The following is a 19,854-nucleotide window of genomic DNA, read 5'->3' on the forward strand; positions in this document are numbered from 1 at the left end:
GTGAGAAGGGATAAGGGAAAACTTCCAGATTTAACCTTAAGTCTACGCTGTGGAAAAGATTCATGGAGAAGTGAAGGGATGCCAGTGTGCCTTGGGGTGATGGAGCCAGACTAAAACAATCGTCCAGGTACAGGTAGATGTGAAGTTCCTGAAATCTGCAGAAGGCGCTCATAGGAGATTACTAGTCTATCGGCCAGGACGTCATTTTAAGCCTACCCATTTCATCCCAATGTAATACCATGAAAATGCTAGTCAATACCCAAGATTGCATTTAGTGATGACTGCCCTTGTCCAGCAGGGTTGTGTGCTATCCCCGGTAAGAACTTACGGTGCCTCATCCACTTGCCTAGGTTCCTCTTGAACACGGTCATAGAGGTGCTCTGCTTAACATGAACTGGTAACCTGTTCCAAAGACGCATCAGTTGCTGGGAGATAAATTTGTCCCTTCAGCATGTCCTATTTAAGTCGCAGGCCATATTTAGGTTCCAAGAACGGGTAGCCCTAGTCCCGTTTGATTTACTGCTATGCAGCAAGTTTATTACGTTTGAGTCTTGGGATTGCTCAATAGGCCAGGCATAAGTCTTTCCCTAAGAAGTCTCTAATACATGGAGTACAGTGACAGGGACTTTAGTCGGTTTGTGTAAGGCACATTTTGGAGCCCCTTGATCATCTTTGTTAGAAACCTTTGAGGTCTCTCCAGCTGCTGCAGCTGTTTTGTATGGTACATGTCGACTTTGGGCTTGTACTCAATTATAAGCCAGATTAGTGCCAAGTACAGAGGGGTTATAAAGTACACTTGTGTACACTTACCATAAATGTAGATGTTAGAGTGCATTCACTGTTGCAGTCATCACTTTTGGGTTATTTGCTTGCATTAGCCCTCAGTCGGCCTGATTAACAGAGTCTTGGGTCCTGCGTCAGTTGCTGGCCCTTCTTCCATGACGTCAGGTCATCGGGGGTATAAAACATGCAGCAGACGCTATTACATCAGTTTTTCTTGCCCCAGATGTCAGGTGCCCCCTTAATGGGAAGCAATTAAATCTATAAATATACAAGTTTATACCTCCAACAAAAAAGCAAATACGCCAAAAAACTTTTGAAGATGGTAAAGGAAAGTAGAGGTATATCCAAAAAAGAAAAAGGAGGCTGGAGGGAGGGTAACCAGGACTGCAACAGTGAAGACACTCGAACATCTACATTTATGGTAAGTGTATACAACTGTACTATGTTCTTCGTGTTTCACTGCTGCAGTCATCACTTTTGGGTAGATTCCCAAAGCAAAGGATGGGAGGAGGAATTTAAATAGAATTAGGACCAGCTAAAAGGCCCTGTAAGACTGCAGTGGCAAAGCCAGCTCTGGATTTAGAGAAAATTAGCAGATGGTAATGCTTGGTGAAAGTATTTACAGAACTCCAGGTAGCAGCTTCTAGGATGTCCCTGGTAGGGACGCCTCTGAGAAAGGCTGTAGAGGTAGATGCATCCCTGGTAGAGTGGGGTCTGATCCCCTGTGGGACAGGTTTTCCATGGTGTTTGTAGCAAAAAAGAATGCAATGGCCTATCCATTTGGAAATGGTTTGCTTTATAATAGCCTTCCCCTCTGCCCCTGCAGAAAATGCCACCAGCAGTTGATCAGATGTCCTTTGAGGTTTAGTTCTGTCCAAGTAGAATCTAAGTTGTCTGTGCACGTCTAAAGAGTGCAGAATCTGTTCCCCTTTCTTCTGTGGATTAGGAAAGAAGGTTGGCAAATGTATGGACTGATTAAGGGCCACACTGGATACCACCTTGGGCATGAAGGAGGGACTGGTCCTGAGGGACACCCTGTCCGCATGAAAGATGATGAAAGGCTCCATTGCCATGAGGGCCTTTAATTCAGATACCCTTCTTGCTGAAGTGATTGCTAAAAGGAAAGCTGTTTTCCAAGAAAGGAATTTTAAATCTGCAGTGGCAGCTGGCTCAAAAGGAGGAAGGGTGAGCTTTTCCAATACAAAGTTGAGGTCCCAGGCTGGAGTTGGCACTTTCCTGGGTGGTCATAGATTTTTGGCCCTTCTGAGGAACTGCTTAAGCAGTGGATGAGAGAAGAGGGGTGGTTCTGTGTTATAATGAGCTGAGATGGCTGAGGCATGAATTTTGATGGAGGAGAAAGGCTTGCCCCTTATGAAGCATCTCAGTTAAGTATTGTAAAATCGGAGTAAACTGGGCACTGTTGTGCTCATCCCTTGAGATTGGTTCCAGGCACAGAATCTTTTCCATTTTTCAGCGTAAGACTTTCTGGTACTAGGCCTCCTTGCTTCTAAAATGATATTCATTACTGGTTTACTGAGGGATGGTAAAGGAGAAATTATGTAATTAGCCAGGCTGCTAGAGTCAGAGTTTGAAGTTGAGGATGTAGAATTTGGTTCTCCTGCTGAGACAATAGAGTAGGAGTCTGAGGCAGGTGTGCCATGGGGCCCACAGTGACACACTGCGCAATAGGGGGTACCAGTGTTGGCGTGGCCAGTCTGGTGCAATTAAAATCGTCCTTGGTTTGTCTTGTTTGATCTTTAGTAGTTCTTTGGAGAGCAACAGCAGAGGAGGAAAGGCATAAACTGAAAGGTTTTTTTCCAGGACAGAGCATCCACTTTCTAAGCTTGTTTGTGGGGAGTCCTTGTGCAGAATTTGTCCAACTGATAGTTTTGGGGGGAGGCAAACAGGTCTATATCTGGGCTCCCCCACTTGCTTGTCAACATGTTGAAAATACTTGGTTCCAGTTTCCACTCGTGTGGGTCCATGAGATTTCTGCTTAGTTCATCTGCCAGTGTATTTAGTTTTCCTGGCAGGAATTGAGCTTGTAAATGTACCCGATAGCTCATGGCTATGTTCCACAATGCCATGGCTAGTCTGCAGAGGTGGTAAGAATGTGTACCTCCCCTGCTTATGTACTACATAACAGTGGTGTTGTCTATCATTAATTGTCCTTGAAGAATGCGGTCCTTGAAGGCCGTCAGAGCATTCTGTACAGATACCATTTCTTTTTGATTGATATGCAGGTGCATTTGACTTGGGTTCCATTTGCCGTGAATGCACTTCCCTGCCAGGAGGGCCCCCCATGGATAGTCTGATGCGTTTGTTAAGGTTTGGGTGGCAGGGGGTAGTGTGAATGGTAGTCCTCTGTTTTGGTGGCATGCCTCTGCCCACCAAAGGAACTCTAGGCGTAGGCAAGGTATGATAGGAATTATTGTCTCTAGATCCTGTGAATGTTGACACATAGGCTTTTGAGCTACCATTACAGTTTCCTCATATGCAGCCTTGCATATGGAATTAGAAGAATGCAGGAGGCCATGAACTCCAAGGCTTGCAGTATTTGCCTTGCAGATAACTGGGCTTTTGGGGCCTCTTGTTTGAAGTAGGTTGTCAAATGAATCCCGTTTCTCTGGTGTGAGGAAAGCCATCTGGGAAGTTGCATTCAAGCTTGCTCCCAGGAATATAATTTGTTGACAGGGTACCAGCTACGATTTCTTTTCGTTTATGGTGTACCCCAGACAAGTCAGTACCCTTTGAACAAAGGCCAGATGATCCAAAAGTATGTCCTGGCTTTCTGCCTGAATTAGACAATCATCCAGATATGGGTATATTTGAATATTTCTTTGCCTGCAGAATGCAATGACTGGAGCTAGGCACTTTGGCTTATCTATTGCGCCCAGGGTATTCACAAAGGGTAGTGCAGAGAACTGATAGTGCAAGTAGCCTGCTTTGAAGCATAAGTGTTTTCTGCACAACTCCCTGATAGGGGTGTGCAGAGGTATGCTTCTTTGAAGTCTAGTGTTGCCAACCATGCATCTTTGCCTGGCATAGGAAGCAGCTGGTGAAGAGTCAGCATCTTGAATTTTGGAATCACCAGAAATGTATTGAGAGTAGAAAGGTCCAGGATAGGTTGCCATGTACTGCCTTTTCTGGGTTCCAGGAAAAGTCTCGAATAGAACCCTTGTCCCTTTTCCTCTTCTGGTACCAACTGAATAGTCCCCATACTTAAGAGAGAGCACTTGATTTTGGACGTCTGCCCACTGATTTGGGAGTAGATCTGGCCGCCCGCTTGGTGCTGGAAAAGTGCAGAAGTGAAATCTGTATCCTTGAGACACTGTATTTAAAGCCCATTTGTCCTGGGTAACCAGTTCCCAGTTTTTGACGTGCAGACCAATCTTTCCGCCTAAAGGAGCATTCAGTTGGGGAAGTGCTCGGAAGTTTTAGAAGCAAGTCATTGAGACTGTTTTCCATAGGGGGAGTCTTACTACTCCCATTATTGGGTGCAGAAACCCCCCACTGCTTTAGTCTTGTGCGTCCCCTGGGACTGAAACCTGAGGTTTCTGCTATGTCTGGGTTTGGCTTGAGAAGACCTTGAAGAGGCTGGAAAGGACCAATTCTTAGAGGGCCAGTGCCTACTAAATCTTGGAGGCTGAACTTGTAAAAAATCTTTAACAGTTTTCATAGATTTAGCTTTATCTTCCATCTTTTTAAGAGCTTCCTCAGCCTTGTTGCCAAACAGGTGGTCCTGATTTAAGGGAGTATCCAACAATTTAGCTTTAACATGATCAGGTAAAGATTGCTCCTTAAGCCAAGCATGCCTTCAGAGCACAGAACCAGTAACAGCAGCCCTGCAAGAGGCCTCTAAAGAATTAAATCCAAATTGCAAAGTATGTTTTCCAACCTGCTCAGCAGAATGCATTAAATCCTGTAATTCTTTATTTTCCACCCAGTCAGGATTCAACATCATTTTCTGTTTAAGCAATCCAATAACATGTTGTTGATACTTTAACATATGGAACGGGCAGTTTAAAGCCCTAATGGCCAAGGCTGCAGAAGTGTAAACCTTCTTACCCCATCTAACCAGCGCCCTGGAGTCTCTTATCAGAAGGGGTGGGATTTTTAGCAGGAGAAGCCCTAATGCCCTTGGGTCTCTGTGAAATAGTTTCTGGATCCGTAATAGGATTTTTAAAAGGAACTTGCGTGAATCAGGAACCATGTAATATCTGCCAGGCTTTCTGGGAGCAGGAGGCAAGGAATCAGGGGCCAAACTAGATTCCGAAAAAGCATCAACAATGTCTAGTACTGGAGAAATAGCTAAAGGCCTATGCTGAGGCAGGAGTAAGAAATCCCTAAGCCTCTTTTTTGAATCAGAAAAATCCTGGCTTTCCCAGTGGAAATGCGTATGCAAGGTTTCACCAAAAGAAAAATCCTCTGGAGGGGAAACAGAGGGAATAGAGTCCTCTACATCAGAATCCTCATTAGTAGATAAGGGCAAATCCAGATCATCAGAAGAATCAGAAAAATCAGAATCCTGGTCAGAAGATTCATAAGCAACTTCAGTCCTAGGTCTCTTAGAAGGTGGAGGCTGGCTTCCCCTGATTAGAGTTACAAGATCTTCAGCCATTCTTATTTGTTATTTAGGCATAGAGGCCTGAACATGCAGCCTCGGCGGAGTTTTTTTAGTCATGGTTCGAGATTTAGGCCTAAAAGAAGGAGGAGGCGTCTGTTTAATATGCAAGTCCGTAGGTCTGAATACACCCTCAGAAGCCGGTGCCTGCACAGCGGCTCCGGACCCATCCAAGGTAAAGACATCTGCGGGTTCCATAGCTGAAGTATCTCGCGGCATACTGGACTCCAAATGGGTCTCAGTAGAGGTCTGCGAATCAAAAGTAGAGGGTATCAGGGGCTGCGAAAGCACCTCAGAGAGTACTGTCGAACTGGCGACTGGCTTAGGAGAAAAGTCATCAGCAGTTTTGGACCTCGGCGGCCTGTCTCTGTCTTTATCCTTACGTTTTTTCGGAATCCTGGTAGTCGGATGGCTAACCGACATTTCTGGATAATTAAACAGAGAACCGAAAGATTTTGAGGCGAAAATATACAGATGACTGATAGTTTGTCTCTTTCGTCTTTTCCCGGTTAGGGGTTGCCACAGCAGAACTCCAGTCCGCTAATGATTGGCAGTTGATTTTTATGTACCGGCTTGCCAGGCCTGACGCACAAACTTCAACGAAGGCATGCCCATTCACGCATGTCTCCACGTAAAAGACGCTCTAGCTGAGAATCGAACTGGACAGCGTCTTACTGTGAGGCGACAAGATGATTGATAGTGCACTGATTAAATAAAGCACAAAACAGACAGCAAGGTACGTGGTGGTCAGGGCCTAGGCAAAGTATATAGTACGAATAAGAATCTTTAGGAGGTATTTGCTTTCCACAAGTAATGCAATTAACTTTTACTGACATTGATAAGGAGCAAGAAAAAGTTTCCCTAACTGGATACTTAGCTTTAGTTGAAGACTTCAGTTCTGAAACTCAAAAACGAAAATTTCAAGAGTCAGCCGACCGGCACTTGCGAACTGATTCTGCTTCGGGCACCACGTGGCAAGAAAGACTGATGTAATGGCGTCGACTGCATGTTTTATACCCTTGACTACATGACATCATGGAAGAAGGGACAGCAACCGACGCAGGACCCAAGACTGTTAACCAGACCGACTGAGGGCTACTGCAAGCAGATAACACAAAAGTGATCACTGCAACAGTGAAACACGGAGAACATACTCTTTAGCTCTCAGGTGATACCTTTACTAATCAGGTGTGCTATGTAGAAAGTCTTCCTTACTACAATAGACACATGGTGGTCGAAGTTAAGGTTGCAGTCAAGTTGTGATCCCAGGTCCCTTACCACTTCATTGTTACTTGGGTACTTTGGCTTGACAGTGTGAAGGGACATTGTTTGTGCTGAAGGGGAATGAGGAGTCATTTCTCTGCATTCAGTTTGAGACCGTGACTAATACACCAGTCATTGGTCTGCGTGAGACCTTCTTGGAGTATACGGACATCACTTGGGAATTCAGCGACTGCACCTAGTTTGCAGTAGTTTGCAAACTTGGTCAGCCACAACCCCTTAGTTTTGACCTGAACTTATGAGAAATGTATACCAAAACGGTAGGAGGCCCAGCACTGACCCGTGTGGCACTCTGCTGGTAACAGGTCTGCTGGTTGATGTGGAGTTACCCACTTTGATAGTGTGTGTGTTCAGTTTGAGAGCCAGCTGGCAACCCATCTTACAACAAAGAGGTTTACATTCAGTTTGACAAGTGTTTCGGCAATGCCCGAATGTGGGATTGTGTTGAAAGTCTGCCAAGTCGTGCACAGATCTGCCCTAGTTACTGGCAATGGTCACATTTTCAAAGTCGTCCATCAGATTTAACAGGTAGGATCTGCCCTTGACAAAACCAAATTGGGTGGGATCCAAGGTTTGGAGGTCACCCATGTCTTTATTTATGAGGTCCATAATGATATGTTCCATGGCCTTACAGAGGAGGCTGGTCAAACGTAAGGGCCTTTAATTCCCTGGGTCTGTTGCTAGGCCACCTTTGTGGAGGGGAATAACTGTTGCTGTTCTTCGTTCCACAGGAACAAAGCCTGTGGTTAGGATATGATTGAAAAGGGTACTTGATGTTTGTTCTTTTTTAGCCTGTTTAGAAGACAGCCTGGGATATTGCCGGGTCCCACAGAGGCTGTGTTTTTTGCCTTGGACAAGACTTTGAGGACCTGCTCTTCAGATATGTAGGGTGGGGTGGGGGAGTTTGCAGGAAGGTCTGTGATAGGTTTGGTGAAAACTTTACTCCCCTATCTCCTCCTAAGTTATCTGCTAGCAGATTTACTATCTCTGTAGGGTCAGTGTTTTGTGATACCACTGGTCACTAGTTCTACACATGCTTGAGTTCTTCCTTATGGGCTACGTGCGTAGCTGTAAAAGGCCTAATGTTTATTCCTGGCTGTGCTTGCCAAGTTTCTCTCAAAGGAGTCCACAGAGGATCTGACAAGTTGTCTCATTTGCCTGTTGAGGCTGAAGAGGGTGTTTTTCCATTGTTGGGGCCTTGCCTTTGTTTTCCTGGACAACAACATTTTGCATTTATTGTAAAGTTTGTTGAAGCTGGATATCCAGCATGGCAGCTTGCTTTTACTTGGAGCTCTAGCTTTGATTCTTTTTGGTACAGCCGAGAGTATACAGTTATGAAAGTGGTTGTACAGGGCTTTAGTGAATATCCCTGCAGCGGTAGACAGATAAAAGAGAAAAGATGTAAATTAAAAGGAAAACTCTAAAGCACAGAATCTTAACATCTGAAGTCTTTGTGGATAGGGATGTGGAGATGGGCATACTTGAGATCCATGGTGGCTAAATAAGCCTGGGGGGGGGGGGGGGGGGTATTTCCAAAGTTAACATTTTGAACTTTGGGACTAAGAAATGAGCATTTAGAAATGAAAGGTCTAAAACTGATCTCCAGATGCTTTTCTTTGGTACTAAAAATATCTCAGGTTATCAGTCTCCATGCAAAAATAGAAAGATATGGAGACTGGGAAAGACTGCTTGCCAGCTTGGGCAGACCGCTGGGGTGAGAAGAGTTTGTTTGTGTCTTTTGGCTTTTCCCGGTTAGGGGTCGCCACAGTGGAACTCCGGTCCACTAATGATTGGCAGTAGAGTTTTATGTGCTGGCTTGCCGGGCCTAACGCACAACCTTCAACGAAGGAATGCCCATTCACGCATGTCGCCACACAGAAGACGTTCTAACTGAGAATCGAACGGGCAACATCCAACTGTGAGGCAACAACGCTACCGCAGCACCACCACCACAGTGCTGGGGTGAGAAGAGATGAGATAAAAAGAAAAGTGAGGCTTTTTTTTTTTTTTTTTTTTTTTTTTTTTAAGAAAGTGGACCACTGGGAGCCACTATTTTCCCTAGAGTCTCCCTGACATTGTTTTCTCTTGAATTGCTATTTTGTGGATTTCTGTTGAGGTTTAAATTGTTTTTGAAAGAAGGGTCCAGGGCTATAAGGATACTTCTGTTGATAACTAGGGGGGGGCAGAAAGTTGTTTGACCCCTACATTAATTTCCCTCTTTCTTCTAACTTTTTGAGCACCTCAGAGGAATTCTCCAAAAAATTAAATATTTCTCAGGAGGTGCATTTAATACTTTCAGGAAAATACTGCAGACTGACCCAGACATTCCTGTGCATCACTTTTCCTGTAGCTCCAGCTCAGCATACAGCATTCCACTGCATTGTATACACATTTCATTCTGCGTTTGGTAACTTGAGAGGCAGAACTGACCAGAGTTGACAAACTGGTTTTAGTGCCAAAAGTAGGTATGCTTTCAATAGATTGCTGCATGTCAGCTAAAGTAGAAAGTAGATATTTTTCCATGTGTACCTAGCAATTAACTGCTCTAAAAGCAAAGACAAGATGTATACGTTCTTCCCATACCCGTCAAAGGCCATGTTGTCTTTCATTAGGGAGAGAGTTAGATGAAGCAAAGGGTTTTGAGCTACAGTCTGTATCCAAACAGCTGGGTCAGCACAACGTGGTTTATGGATTTATGAAAATAAACAGTCACCTTAAGTTTTTTTTTTTTTTTTTTGCAGGGGGTTGAGAATCAAGAGAAACAGCAGCATCGTTAAAAGCATCCTGCTACGCTCCCAAAACTGAAGGGACAGCTAAAGGCTTTGGGGAATCCATACTCTGCAATGAGTAGCATCCCTTTTGAGACTCAAACTACCTTTCCCTCCCGATAGCTCTTTCATCTTAGAGATGTCAGACGAAGTGATGGACCTCCTGCATATCCACAAAACAAACAGCACCAGAATTATCCATTCTAAAGACTTAAACCTTGCTTGTGGTATAAATAGGACCTGCTGGAGAGATGCATCCCAGAGACTACACCATCTATGGAACAGGCTCCCCATCAATGTGAAGCAGAGTTCCTCCTTAACCCAATTCAAGTGCAACTTGGACAATTGGATGGGAAACCAGAAATTCATCCCTGGTATGGCACCTATGTCTCTAATGGACACAGGTAACTTGTAAATGGTTCATCTCCCAGGCCCATGCTTACACTTATCAAGGGTATCAGAACTTGTCAGATTTGGGATGCATGGCTAGGCTTAAAAAGGCCCTTGTGGTCACTACCCTAGTGAACACCTATGAACCTATCAAAAGAATCTGAAGGCAGGGTATCCTCAGATTCAGATGTGAAGGCCAGGAGAAGAAAGCTGAAGCACAGTCAAGCTCTTCTTCAGATTCAGAGACTACATCCTCCTCTGAGGAATAAAATCTATTCCTTTATGCCTGGGTAAACACTGAAGTGGAAGACTGGATGGATTATACTACCTTAAAAAAAAACTGTATCCTTCCCTGCATCTTCCTTTCAGATGCAGGATCTTAAATCTCTTCAGGTAAAAAAAGTAATCTCTGTTTTTTCCAGAAACTACTTCACAAGGAGAAGCAATGGCCTGAATTAATCCCTGAACCAGACCGAGTAAACTACTCCTATCCAAAGATATTTGAAGAGGAGTAGATTTTCTTTTTCTTTTTGGACATGAAAAATGGGGCCAATCCGGCTATTAATGGCAGCAGCTTCTTCCTCAGAAGTGGGCAAAACATTCTGACAACTGGAAAACCTTCCCTGCTCCCACGACCAATAACAATGGCTCTCCCTTGCCCACTGAGGAGACTCCCAACAGCAGCAGAGGATATGGCTAACCCCCAGTCCACAGTGACTGTAGGGGCTACACCAGAGGGATCCAGGGTAAAAGATGAGTGGTCTGAGGTACAACAAATGGACAAAGTTACCCACCTGCAACTGGGAAAACTGCTAGCCTGCTGTGGTAGCAAAGGCTGTTTGCTTAACTTTTTTCTTTTTGTGGCTGGAAGAAGGCCCGATCATGGGACCTGTACCACGTTCAAACTAAACTTTCCCAGGGAAGACAAGCCGCAATCACTAGTAAAACTATCATTCCACAAGTTTTTTTTTTTTTTTTGACAGAACAACACAGTAAAAAGTACTTTACAGTACTCTGTCAGCCTCAAAAGGGAAAATACAGTTTCTCTACAGAAAATACGTTTTCAGTTAGTTGACACTACTTTTAAACAGAAAGAAAAAAAACGAGTGCTTCATTTAAAAGTAAACTACAGTCAAGAAACAGTCCATTAAAACGCAACACTCATAGCCTTAATATAACTTTCCAGAAGAGGAAAGCAATAAAATATCAATAAAATTAAGAACGGGAAGGGTTTTTTTTCCTCCAAAGGGAAACTTAGCTGCATAACAAAGGAAAGCACAAGCTGAATGTCGATCGAAAGCCTCAGAGGAACATACTCTTTTGGTAGCAGTAAAGCTCTGAAGGGCTTTGAGTTCAAACTTGCCTTTTAGTCACCTTGACTTGAGCTCACAGTTCGGTAATATGGAAAGTGCCCTGAAGCTTTGGAAGTTGGCAACCTGTTATAGCCTTGGCAGAGTATAACCTTTATAGCCAAGGCTACTGCAGCAGTGATCAATAGGACGAATGTCAAGAGCTTCACAACTTGCTGCGCTGCTCTTTCAAATGCATTTCCACTGAAAGCAATGAAAAAATTTACCATGGCCTCTTTCACATCCCTAACAGTACCCATATTAAAGTTTCATTAGATGCTTAGGACGCAGGCCAGCAACAATGGCCAGCAGTGGTGGCAGTTTACCAGCTCTGGAATGAACTGATGCCATGGCTCATGGACACCGCTGTAGTGACTCAATGTAATACATGATCCGAACAGCTAGGCATAAAACAGCAGCTGTATTTTTATGTGGGGGAGCTGTACATCTAACAGAACTTCTTCCATTCTGTCATATACTCCCTTGCTCTTTCCAGTTGCAAATACAAGGCATATCTCTTCAAAACTGGCTGCTACATGATAAAGCCAGTGGTATACTGAGGAGATTGTCTGGTGTACAGCATTTCTCATCTTATCAGTTTTCTTGAGATGCTACTTTAGCTTGTTTCAAGGGTCTTTAGCAGCAATTTTTCAAACCACCAGTGAATCTCTAGCTATGACTGAACTGAAAATACAGTATCTTTTCTAGGAATCAAGAGTCGAAGATCCAAGCACACCACCTGACAGCCTAGTCCAACAAACAATAAAAGGCTCTGTGCCCTACGCCAGTTTCACAGCACAGACTGCAACCCAGAAAACATGTGATGTAACAGTAACTCTAGCACTAAAACAGCCAGCCAGGGAAGGTGGAAATGAGCAGTCAATGCGCCCATCCTGGGTGGGACGACCATTTGTCTCACACCCCTGCAGGATGGAAGAATGCAATGGGACACCACAAAGATGGTCAATTAGTGCTTAGCACTGTAGCTGGAAAGACATGTGGATAGATACACATACATGCCAATCAGTCTGGTATTACTATCACTACTGCATTGTAAGCTGTGCATACGGGGCTTAGGGCACACAAATTTTCTTGATAGCTGAAATGTTCTTAAGTGTGTGGATGTCATTGCCCCCTCCCTCCCAACGGCTCCCATTTCCTTAACATGCCTGAAGGAACCAATAGCCACCAACACTTTGACCCTTCTATGTGGGTAGCAAAGAAATGGGAAGGGACTGAGGGTCAGCAGCATACCTCCCAGCTGTCCAGAGTTGTCTTGTATTTTTGGTCTGCTCCTCATATAAATTGAGTTTTTTTTCCAGATAAATCAGAGAGTCTGAAGAGATATTTGAGTTTCAAACTTCTTACCCTTTGGAAAATGCATGCTAATACAAAATGTTATTCGAACATCTTTCTAAATTTATGAGAGAGTAATATTTAAAAATTTTCTTGTTTTTCTGACTCTGTCCCCCCATTATTTTGGCTTTTTTCAGATTTTCTGCACTAACAGGTGGAGACGTAGCCTACGGGAAAAAGTATGGGAAAAAAAAAACAGTAACACCAAATATTCTCCGCTATACAGGATCCAATGAAGGCAGTCCCACAAATCGTTGGTAAAACTAGTAATCTCCGTCAGGAACTATTTCAGTCCACAACCAAGCATTAACTAATATGGTTTATTCTTGAAACAAAACAATGCAAGTAGATTTAGCGATTTAATTTCCAATACTAGAAACTTCATCAGAATGAATGGTATTATTCTGCTAACATATTTATACTATTTTGTGGTAATTAATTACAATTCAATTAAAACATTCAAATCAATAATCACTGTGGTTGAGAATAAAGCTACAATGCACCATATATAAAACAATGTTAAAATATAACATGTCATGAAATGTGTAAGAATAATTTATGTGCGAGTGTATAAACACAACTGTATAAAATATATATATATATATATATATATATATATATATATATATATATATACACATATATATATATATATATATATATATATATATATACACAATCATATAAACTGTATACAAGATGTATATGCATACTTTAGATACATATCACAAATCTATGAAAACAAATTTTTTGAAAAAATTGTACCATAATAAAACAGGGTAAAAGTTCAGAAACGAAAAAGAACACTAATGTACATTCAATCAATCTCTTCACTATGAGTTCATAATACAGATGTCCCTAATGAATGCCCCTCACTTCATAGTATGAAATACAAATATGTTGTATAAAATATAAAAATATAATAAAAAAATGAAAATATAAGAATATATAAATATGTATATTTTTATTATATATAATTGATATTAATATTAAGCACTGATGACTAAAAAGTATTATTGTGTGTGTTTTTAGTATTGTGTTAAAATATAACATATCTACATAATGACTATTAACTCTTATTCATGGATTTTCTTTTTTTATTATTAGTTTTTACCTTATTAGCCCTTAACCTTAGGGCTGGTAAAAGTGACACAATCATTCATCCCTGGGGGTGTGTTGGAATCCAGCTGCAATAGCCATATTAGTTCTCTGTAACTTAACTGGTTTTCCCAATCTCCCCCTCTACTATCCCTAGGTAACATTTCCAAAATCCAAAATTTAAAATTAGTTTCCATACATAACAATGTGTGTCTATAAAGTGCATTTGTTTCCCTTTTCCTATTGACATCATACATGTGCTCATATATTCTTTGTCGTAAATGTCTTTGTCTTCCTTACGTAATAAGCCCAACAGAAAGTACAATAAACTAGATATACTACCCCTCTTGTGTAACAATTATAATGTTGTTTACTTTTAAAAATTGTTGGAATAGTAGGTATTGATAGTTCACCTATATTCGCTATAAATGTACATTGGGAACATCTTCCACATCGGAAGGTTCCTTTTTTTCTTGTTCGTTTCATCATTCTCCTGTCTAGTTTTCTCAAAAATATTTTTGAGATTAGGACCCCTTCCGAAACTATAACACAAGTGCCTATTAAATACTTCTAACCTATTAGGCATACTCTTAAAGATGTCCCATGTCTTATTTATGGCGCTTCTTATTAAATTGGTGTTAGAATTGTATGTCATAACAAAAAAGGGGGTAATTTGGTCCCACCATTATTTTGGCTTTTTTCAGATTTTCTGCACCAACAGGTGGAGACGTACAGTCAGTAGCCTAGGGGAAACAAACAAGTATGGGGGAAAAAAAAAACAGTAATCTGATGTTGAACTGGCTTCAAGATAAACAGCAAATTTTATTTAGGGTGTCTTTCCTGTGCAATCCAAAAGAATTTTTTTCAGAAGGCATCACTGGCTTTTAAAAAAAAAAAAAAAAAAAAAAAAAAGTTTCACTCCCACAAAGAAAGACAGTGCTAATAACTCTTCTGTACCTCGGTGTTCCCTCCATATATCTTGATCAGTGAACAAGCACTTAAACAGTTTTCCAAACAAGCACTAGTGCTCTAGACTCTATACAGAACCTCAAAGTCTAATTAAGTTAACCGTTATGGTGGAGATGCCAACTACCAACCGAGGTAGGGGAAAACACTGAGCTGTATTCCATTCATTTAAAACAAATGGTGGCAAGCCAAAGCTACCTAACTTTATATTCAAATGCCTATCCTGTAGTTTTTCTTTTTTTTTTTTTTAGGCTACAAAGACTAGCTAACAGTCTCACTTCCCTCAAGTCAAAAGACGGCCTGATTATCCAAAAGAGAAATTAAGCCATTCAAGCAAGTTACCCACCAAAAATGACTATTTTGCATCCAACATCAATATGTAATCTATACCTCAACTTGTTAAAAGAAAAAGAAAACTCCAACTGACACTTCAATCACTGAAGAAATATGTCGGTAAGAAAGCCAAAATATCAAAGCTACAGGAGGATGAACAGGAATGTCAGTACTGTTACTGTTTTACCGTAGAGTGACGCTGGCTTGTACAAATTACCAATACACTACCTTCCTCTACTATTAAAGGGAGAAATCCTTCCCTGAATGCCTACGAAATGCATCTTGCCAATTAAAAAATCCTGACAGAATCTTACTACCTGTCCAGACTGTCTTGTGGCAAAACCAGTAAAATCACTACAGAAATCCAAGGGGAGCAACACTACGTATGACCTGAATATGGCTTTCACTTGCTTGAGAAATGGCCACAACTCCAACTATGAATTTATGTGGAAAGCATCTGTAAGAGCTGGCTGCTTTAACAAATTTAGCCAGGTCTTGCAGCTCCTGCATGTCCAAATGACTGCCACCAACCTCACAACAGGCAAGAGACTAACACCCAAACCAGCATGTGGCAAAGGTGTGTCCTCATATCCATTCTTACGCTCTCTGCAACTTTTAAACAGCCTTCTTACAAGACCTGACAAAACAGAATCTATAAAGCAGTTCTTATCCCTACATACCTGCATTTGCAGACAAAAGTTGGGAAGCGATCACTGAATTCTGGCAAGCCAGTAACTAAAGTCTTAAATACACCAGCAGTGATGCACACTATTGAATTGGATATCCTTGCCAAAGCTTAGCTAGTTCTAAAACACTCACTCAAACCTAAGCCCAAACAATTCCATCACACTACTTACTGCCTTGCAAATAAATATCTACAGTTTGCAGTCAAGAAACAGAGCCTGGGGGCAAACCATAAATACAGAAAGCATTTCAGAAAGGGGTTTATCAATGACACAATTATTTTCAAACTAAGCAAACAGCTAACATTACTTTGCATGCCTGTCAAAACATTACACTTTTTATACATCTTCAGAGTTTATTTCTCTCTCGGCATACTTTTGGTTATTTAGTAAAATAAACTCTTACTTTAATAACATATGTATAAAGCAATTAAAAGGTATTTAAGGTAAAATGCTTTAAATTCTCTGCAAAGTATACAGTTGGCCTTCTAATTAAACTATCTCAAACAAAGAACAGTTCCATTTTTTCATTTAACATGACAATGTGCACATAAAAGAGCTTAACATCCAAAATAAAATATAAAAATTATAATTCGGTTTGAGAGCATACATCATAGATATATTTCTTCCATAAAGTACCTACCTTGGTTTTTGGCACAATTCCAAGCCCAAGTTTCTGGTCCACAAGAGACGCACCAGCCTCAGAGAGGTAGCCCTGGTTAGGAACTAGGCAACCTCTGCCGAAACAGCAAGGGCAACAGACTTTATGAAAATATTTGGTCCACTTTGGATTGAGATGACCATATGGTTCTTCAGATTTTGGTTTGAATACTCCAATTATTTTCTTAAGAGTAAAAAGAGAAAATTAGCAATAATGACTCAAGTCAAACTGCAATATTATTTAATTAACCCAACTAGTAGCCTAAATTCAGTGATAAAAGTAATAGGACAAAAAAATGGAATCCATGTACTTTTTAAAGCATGAAACAAGTTCCAAAGTTACGTTTCACTGTACTGAAACAAATACTTAATCACAAAGTTAATATAAGTTGCTGACAGTACAATTCTGAAAAGCTCCATTCATAAAAAACATTTTCTGTATATGAAAGTTGTAGACTTAGTGAAATGACAAATCTACAAAATAGGTCCGTCCTCTAATTCAGAAAACGATGCAGTCATTAGACCTGCTGGGCAATCCAAACTTTCCCAATAATTGCATTTACCATAACAGATGTTTGGAATCCCTCACTGCTGCAGTAGCCTTTTGGTTACATGGGAGGCAGGATGCAACAACCAGCTAGATTCACAAAGTTCTGGGTTCCAACCCCCAGACCTTCCCTCTGACTGTTGACTGGCCAGCCCCATTGGAGGGAGATCAGTAGCCAGAGTGAAGAAAACTTCAGGACATTCTTGCATATACAGAGAGAAAGAGCTTACTCATGTCGAACAACAAAAAATATAACAGTAACCCAAAACTTTACATCACAACTAAAATATATAAAAAAGAAAGGCAGGTAGGTGTGGCCAAAGCAGCTGTGAAGAATTCGAACATCTACTGCTATGGTAAGTGCAAATTACACATCTGTACTATGTTCATTTTTCTCAACATTGCAGTAGTCTTCTGGCTATATGGATTGATTACCAAAGCCTTTACAACCTAGGAAGAGAAAGTACAATGGATCCAGGAAACCCCGGAGAATGGTCCTAACAAAGCCAGTCCTAGACCAGGAAAAAGAAACAAGCTTGTAATTCTTTGTAAAAGTATGTACAAAGGACCACCAAGTTGTTACCTCTAGAATACTTCAAGAGTCCACCCGTTTCCAATATGGCATTGTAGATGCCAAGGCTATAGCAGAATGTACTTTGAAACGGCCTGGACTGGTTTAAGACATGGAGCACAGCCAACATTTCTGACATTTCTGTGCTTTGGTCGTTTGAGGCATTCCACAGGCTGTGCACCTTTATCCCCATAGAAACTGCTCCCCAAGCAAAATCTAAGATGATTACAGACTGACTTGGGATCTGAGCAAAAAAGACATGGACTTAGAGCCATTTGATGTCTCCACCAGTGTAGTTCCTTTTCTGACAAAACCCAACACTGGAATCTGATTTTTCTTTTTTTAACAAATCATTGAATTATTCTCATGGGTAACCTAGTGAAAATCAAAGAAGCCATGAATCCTAGAATCCAGAGATATTCTCTTGCAGAAGTATGACACTAATTAGAGAAGCTCAGGAAAGTTTCCCTGACAAAAAAACACCTTCTCCCATGTAATAAAAGCCTTTTGCTGATAGATGTCTAGGAGGCAGCCCAGAAACACAATCCTGTGTGATGGAGAAAAGGAGAATTTTGTACATTTATCTGAAATCTTAGATTGATAAGAAGATAGGATACCTTGTTAAGAACTCTTGACATCTTGAGAAAAAACAGCAAAGATAAGCAAGACATCTACATATGGAAATATGCAAATACCCTGCAGTCTGCATTAAGCTATCACTGGAACTAGACAATTTGTAAACACCACTAAAGTTGCAGATAACCAATATCACCCAGACACTGAGAATCTGAGTAATTTCTTGAAGCCTGTGGCTACGGGAATGTAATAAGCATCCTTTAAGTCTAATATTAACCATGACAATCAAAAGACGAATTAGAGCTAAGAGTTTGAAAGATGAGCATTTTGAATCACGGTCTCCATGAATGCTCTCTCTCTCTGGTACCAGAAACATTCTAGAAAATAATCCTATGCCCCTTTAATACAAAGGCATGGGTAATGGTGAGTAAGTGTTGAACCTGTGGAAAAACACTGGAGAGGATGGAGAGGAATTCCCCTGAAAGTATTTGTATCCAGTAACATCCTGAACCACTTCTAGTAACCAAGAGTCTGAAATGATCTCTTGCCAAACAGAAATGTAAAGATGGAGTTTCTGGGGCTGATTTTGAGAGACTGGGGTAGGAGGGGAGGGAATGGGGGATATAAATGCTGGAATACACATCCAGACGTATTAGACTACCCTTTTTTGGAAGAGATCCTGGTTTCTCATTTTTCCCCTTCTGACATCTCTTTCTGCTAGAACAAAAACTTTGGAAACACGAATTGTTTTCAAGCAAACTGATATACGCACAGAGGTAGTATGCATGCCCCACATATTTTCAAAGGAATTATTAAAAGTCAACTACTATGGGTTAGCAGACAATACCAATGACTAAGGAAAATATTACTCTTAGTCAATGGGAGGAATGATTTGTCTATGACTGTCCCCATAAATTTAAGTCCAAAGTACTATACTACAATGATTTGCTGACTATGGTTTTTAATTTGGAGTGGCAATCAGCCAGAGCTAATGAATTTTGTGGAATATCTGAATACTACAACTAGTTTTCTGAAATTTAAATTGAATTTTTCTGACTATGAAATTTGTTTTCTGGATGTAAGGCTGAGAAAAAGTGAGAATATTACTGATACATGCATATTTAGAAAAGAAGTTCAAACAAACCGATACACACAGAGGAGTATGCATACCCCATATATTTTCAAAGGAATTATTAAAAGTCAACTACTAAGGGCTAGCAGGCTTAACACCAATGAGGGGAAGTGTCTTGAACAAACAAATGAGATATTATATGAATTTAAACAAAGAGGATATGATGAGCAATTGTTAAATACACTTGAATAAGAAATATTAAATGAGAGGCAAGGCTCGACAAGACCATTTTTTTTTTTAAAGATGGGGTGTATATATACAAAGCTTGGCACTTGAACTGCCAGTCAAGCTTGCTTATGACATACTACTACATTTAATAAGAGATCTAATGAAGTTAAAATAATTATTTCGAAGAACTGGGGTATATTAGAGGCAATGCCAGAGTTAACACAAATAACTGGAGATAAGCCAAGTTTTGCATATAAAAATTGTTCAAGTTTCAAAAGACGTCTTTGTTATAAAGACATGAATTTTAGGTATAAAAATGAAATAACAGCAAAGTGTGGGACTTTTCCATGCTATAACTGTGTGTGGTGTAAGCTGATCTTGACAAATAACATTTTTGTACCCCAAGAACGAAAAAATATGAACTTAGGTGTTTTGTGACATGCAGCACTGTAAATGTGATATATTTAGTGACTACATGCTTGAAATATATAGGATTTTGTGAAGAAAAACACACGTAAGCTTAAAGATCTTATTACTGCACATCGATCTGAAATACGAAGAAATATTGG

General features: G+C 40.8%; 1 protein-coding gene across 2 annotated transcripts in view; it reads right to left on the bottom strand.

Moving 5' to 3' along the window:
- Positions 1–19,854, bottom strand: part of PI4K2B (phosphatidylinositol 4-kinase type 2 beta) — a gene marked incomplete in the record, with an annotated part of 1,132,580 nt that overhangs the window by 722,479 nt on the left and 390,247 nt on the right. For both annotated transcript variants that reach the window (XM_044062169.1, XM_044062167.1), the window contains 1 exon segment: positions 16,275–16,475. In XM_044062169.1, the coding sequence (XP_043918104.1) occupies positions 16,275–16,475 (201 nt within the window).

Source organism: Protopterus annectens, chromosome 2.part1, assembly GCF_019279795.1.
Source record: "Protopterus annectens isolate FY-2018-M chromosome 2.part1, PAN1.0, whole genome shotgun sequence".
In the NCBI taxonomy this organism is placed as follows: Eukaryota; Metazoa; Chordata; order Ceratodontiformes; family Protopteridae; genus Protopterus; species Protopterus annectens.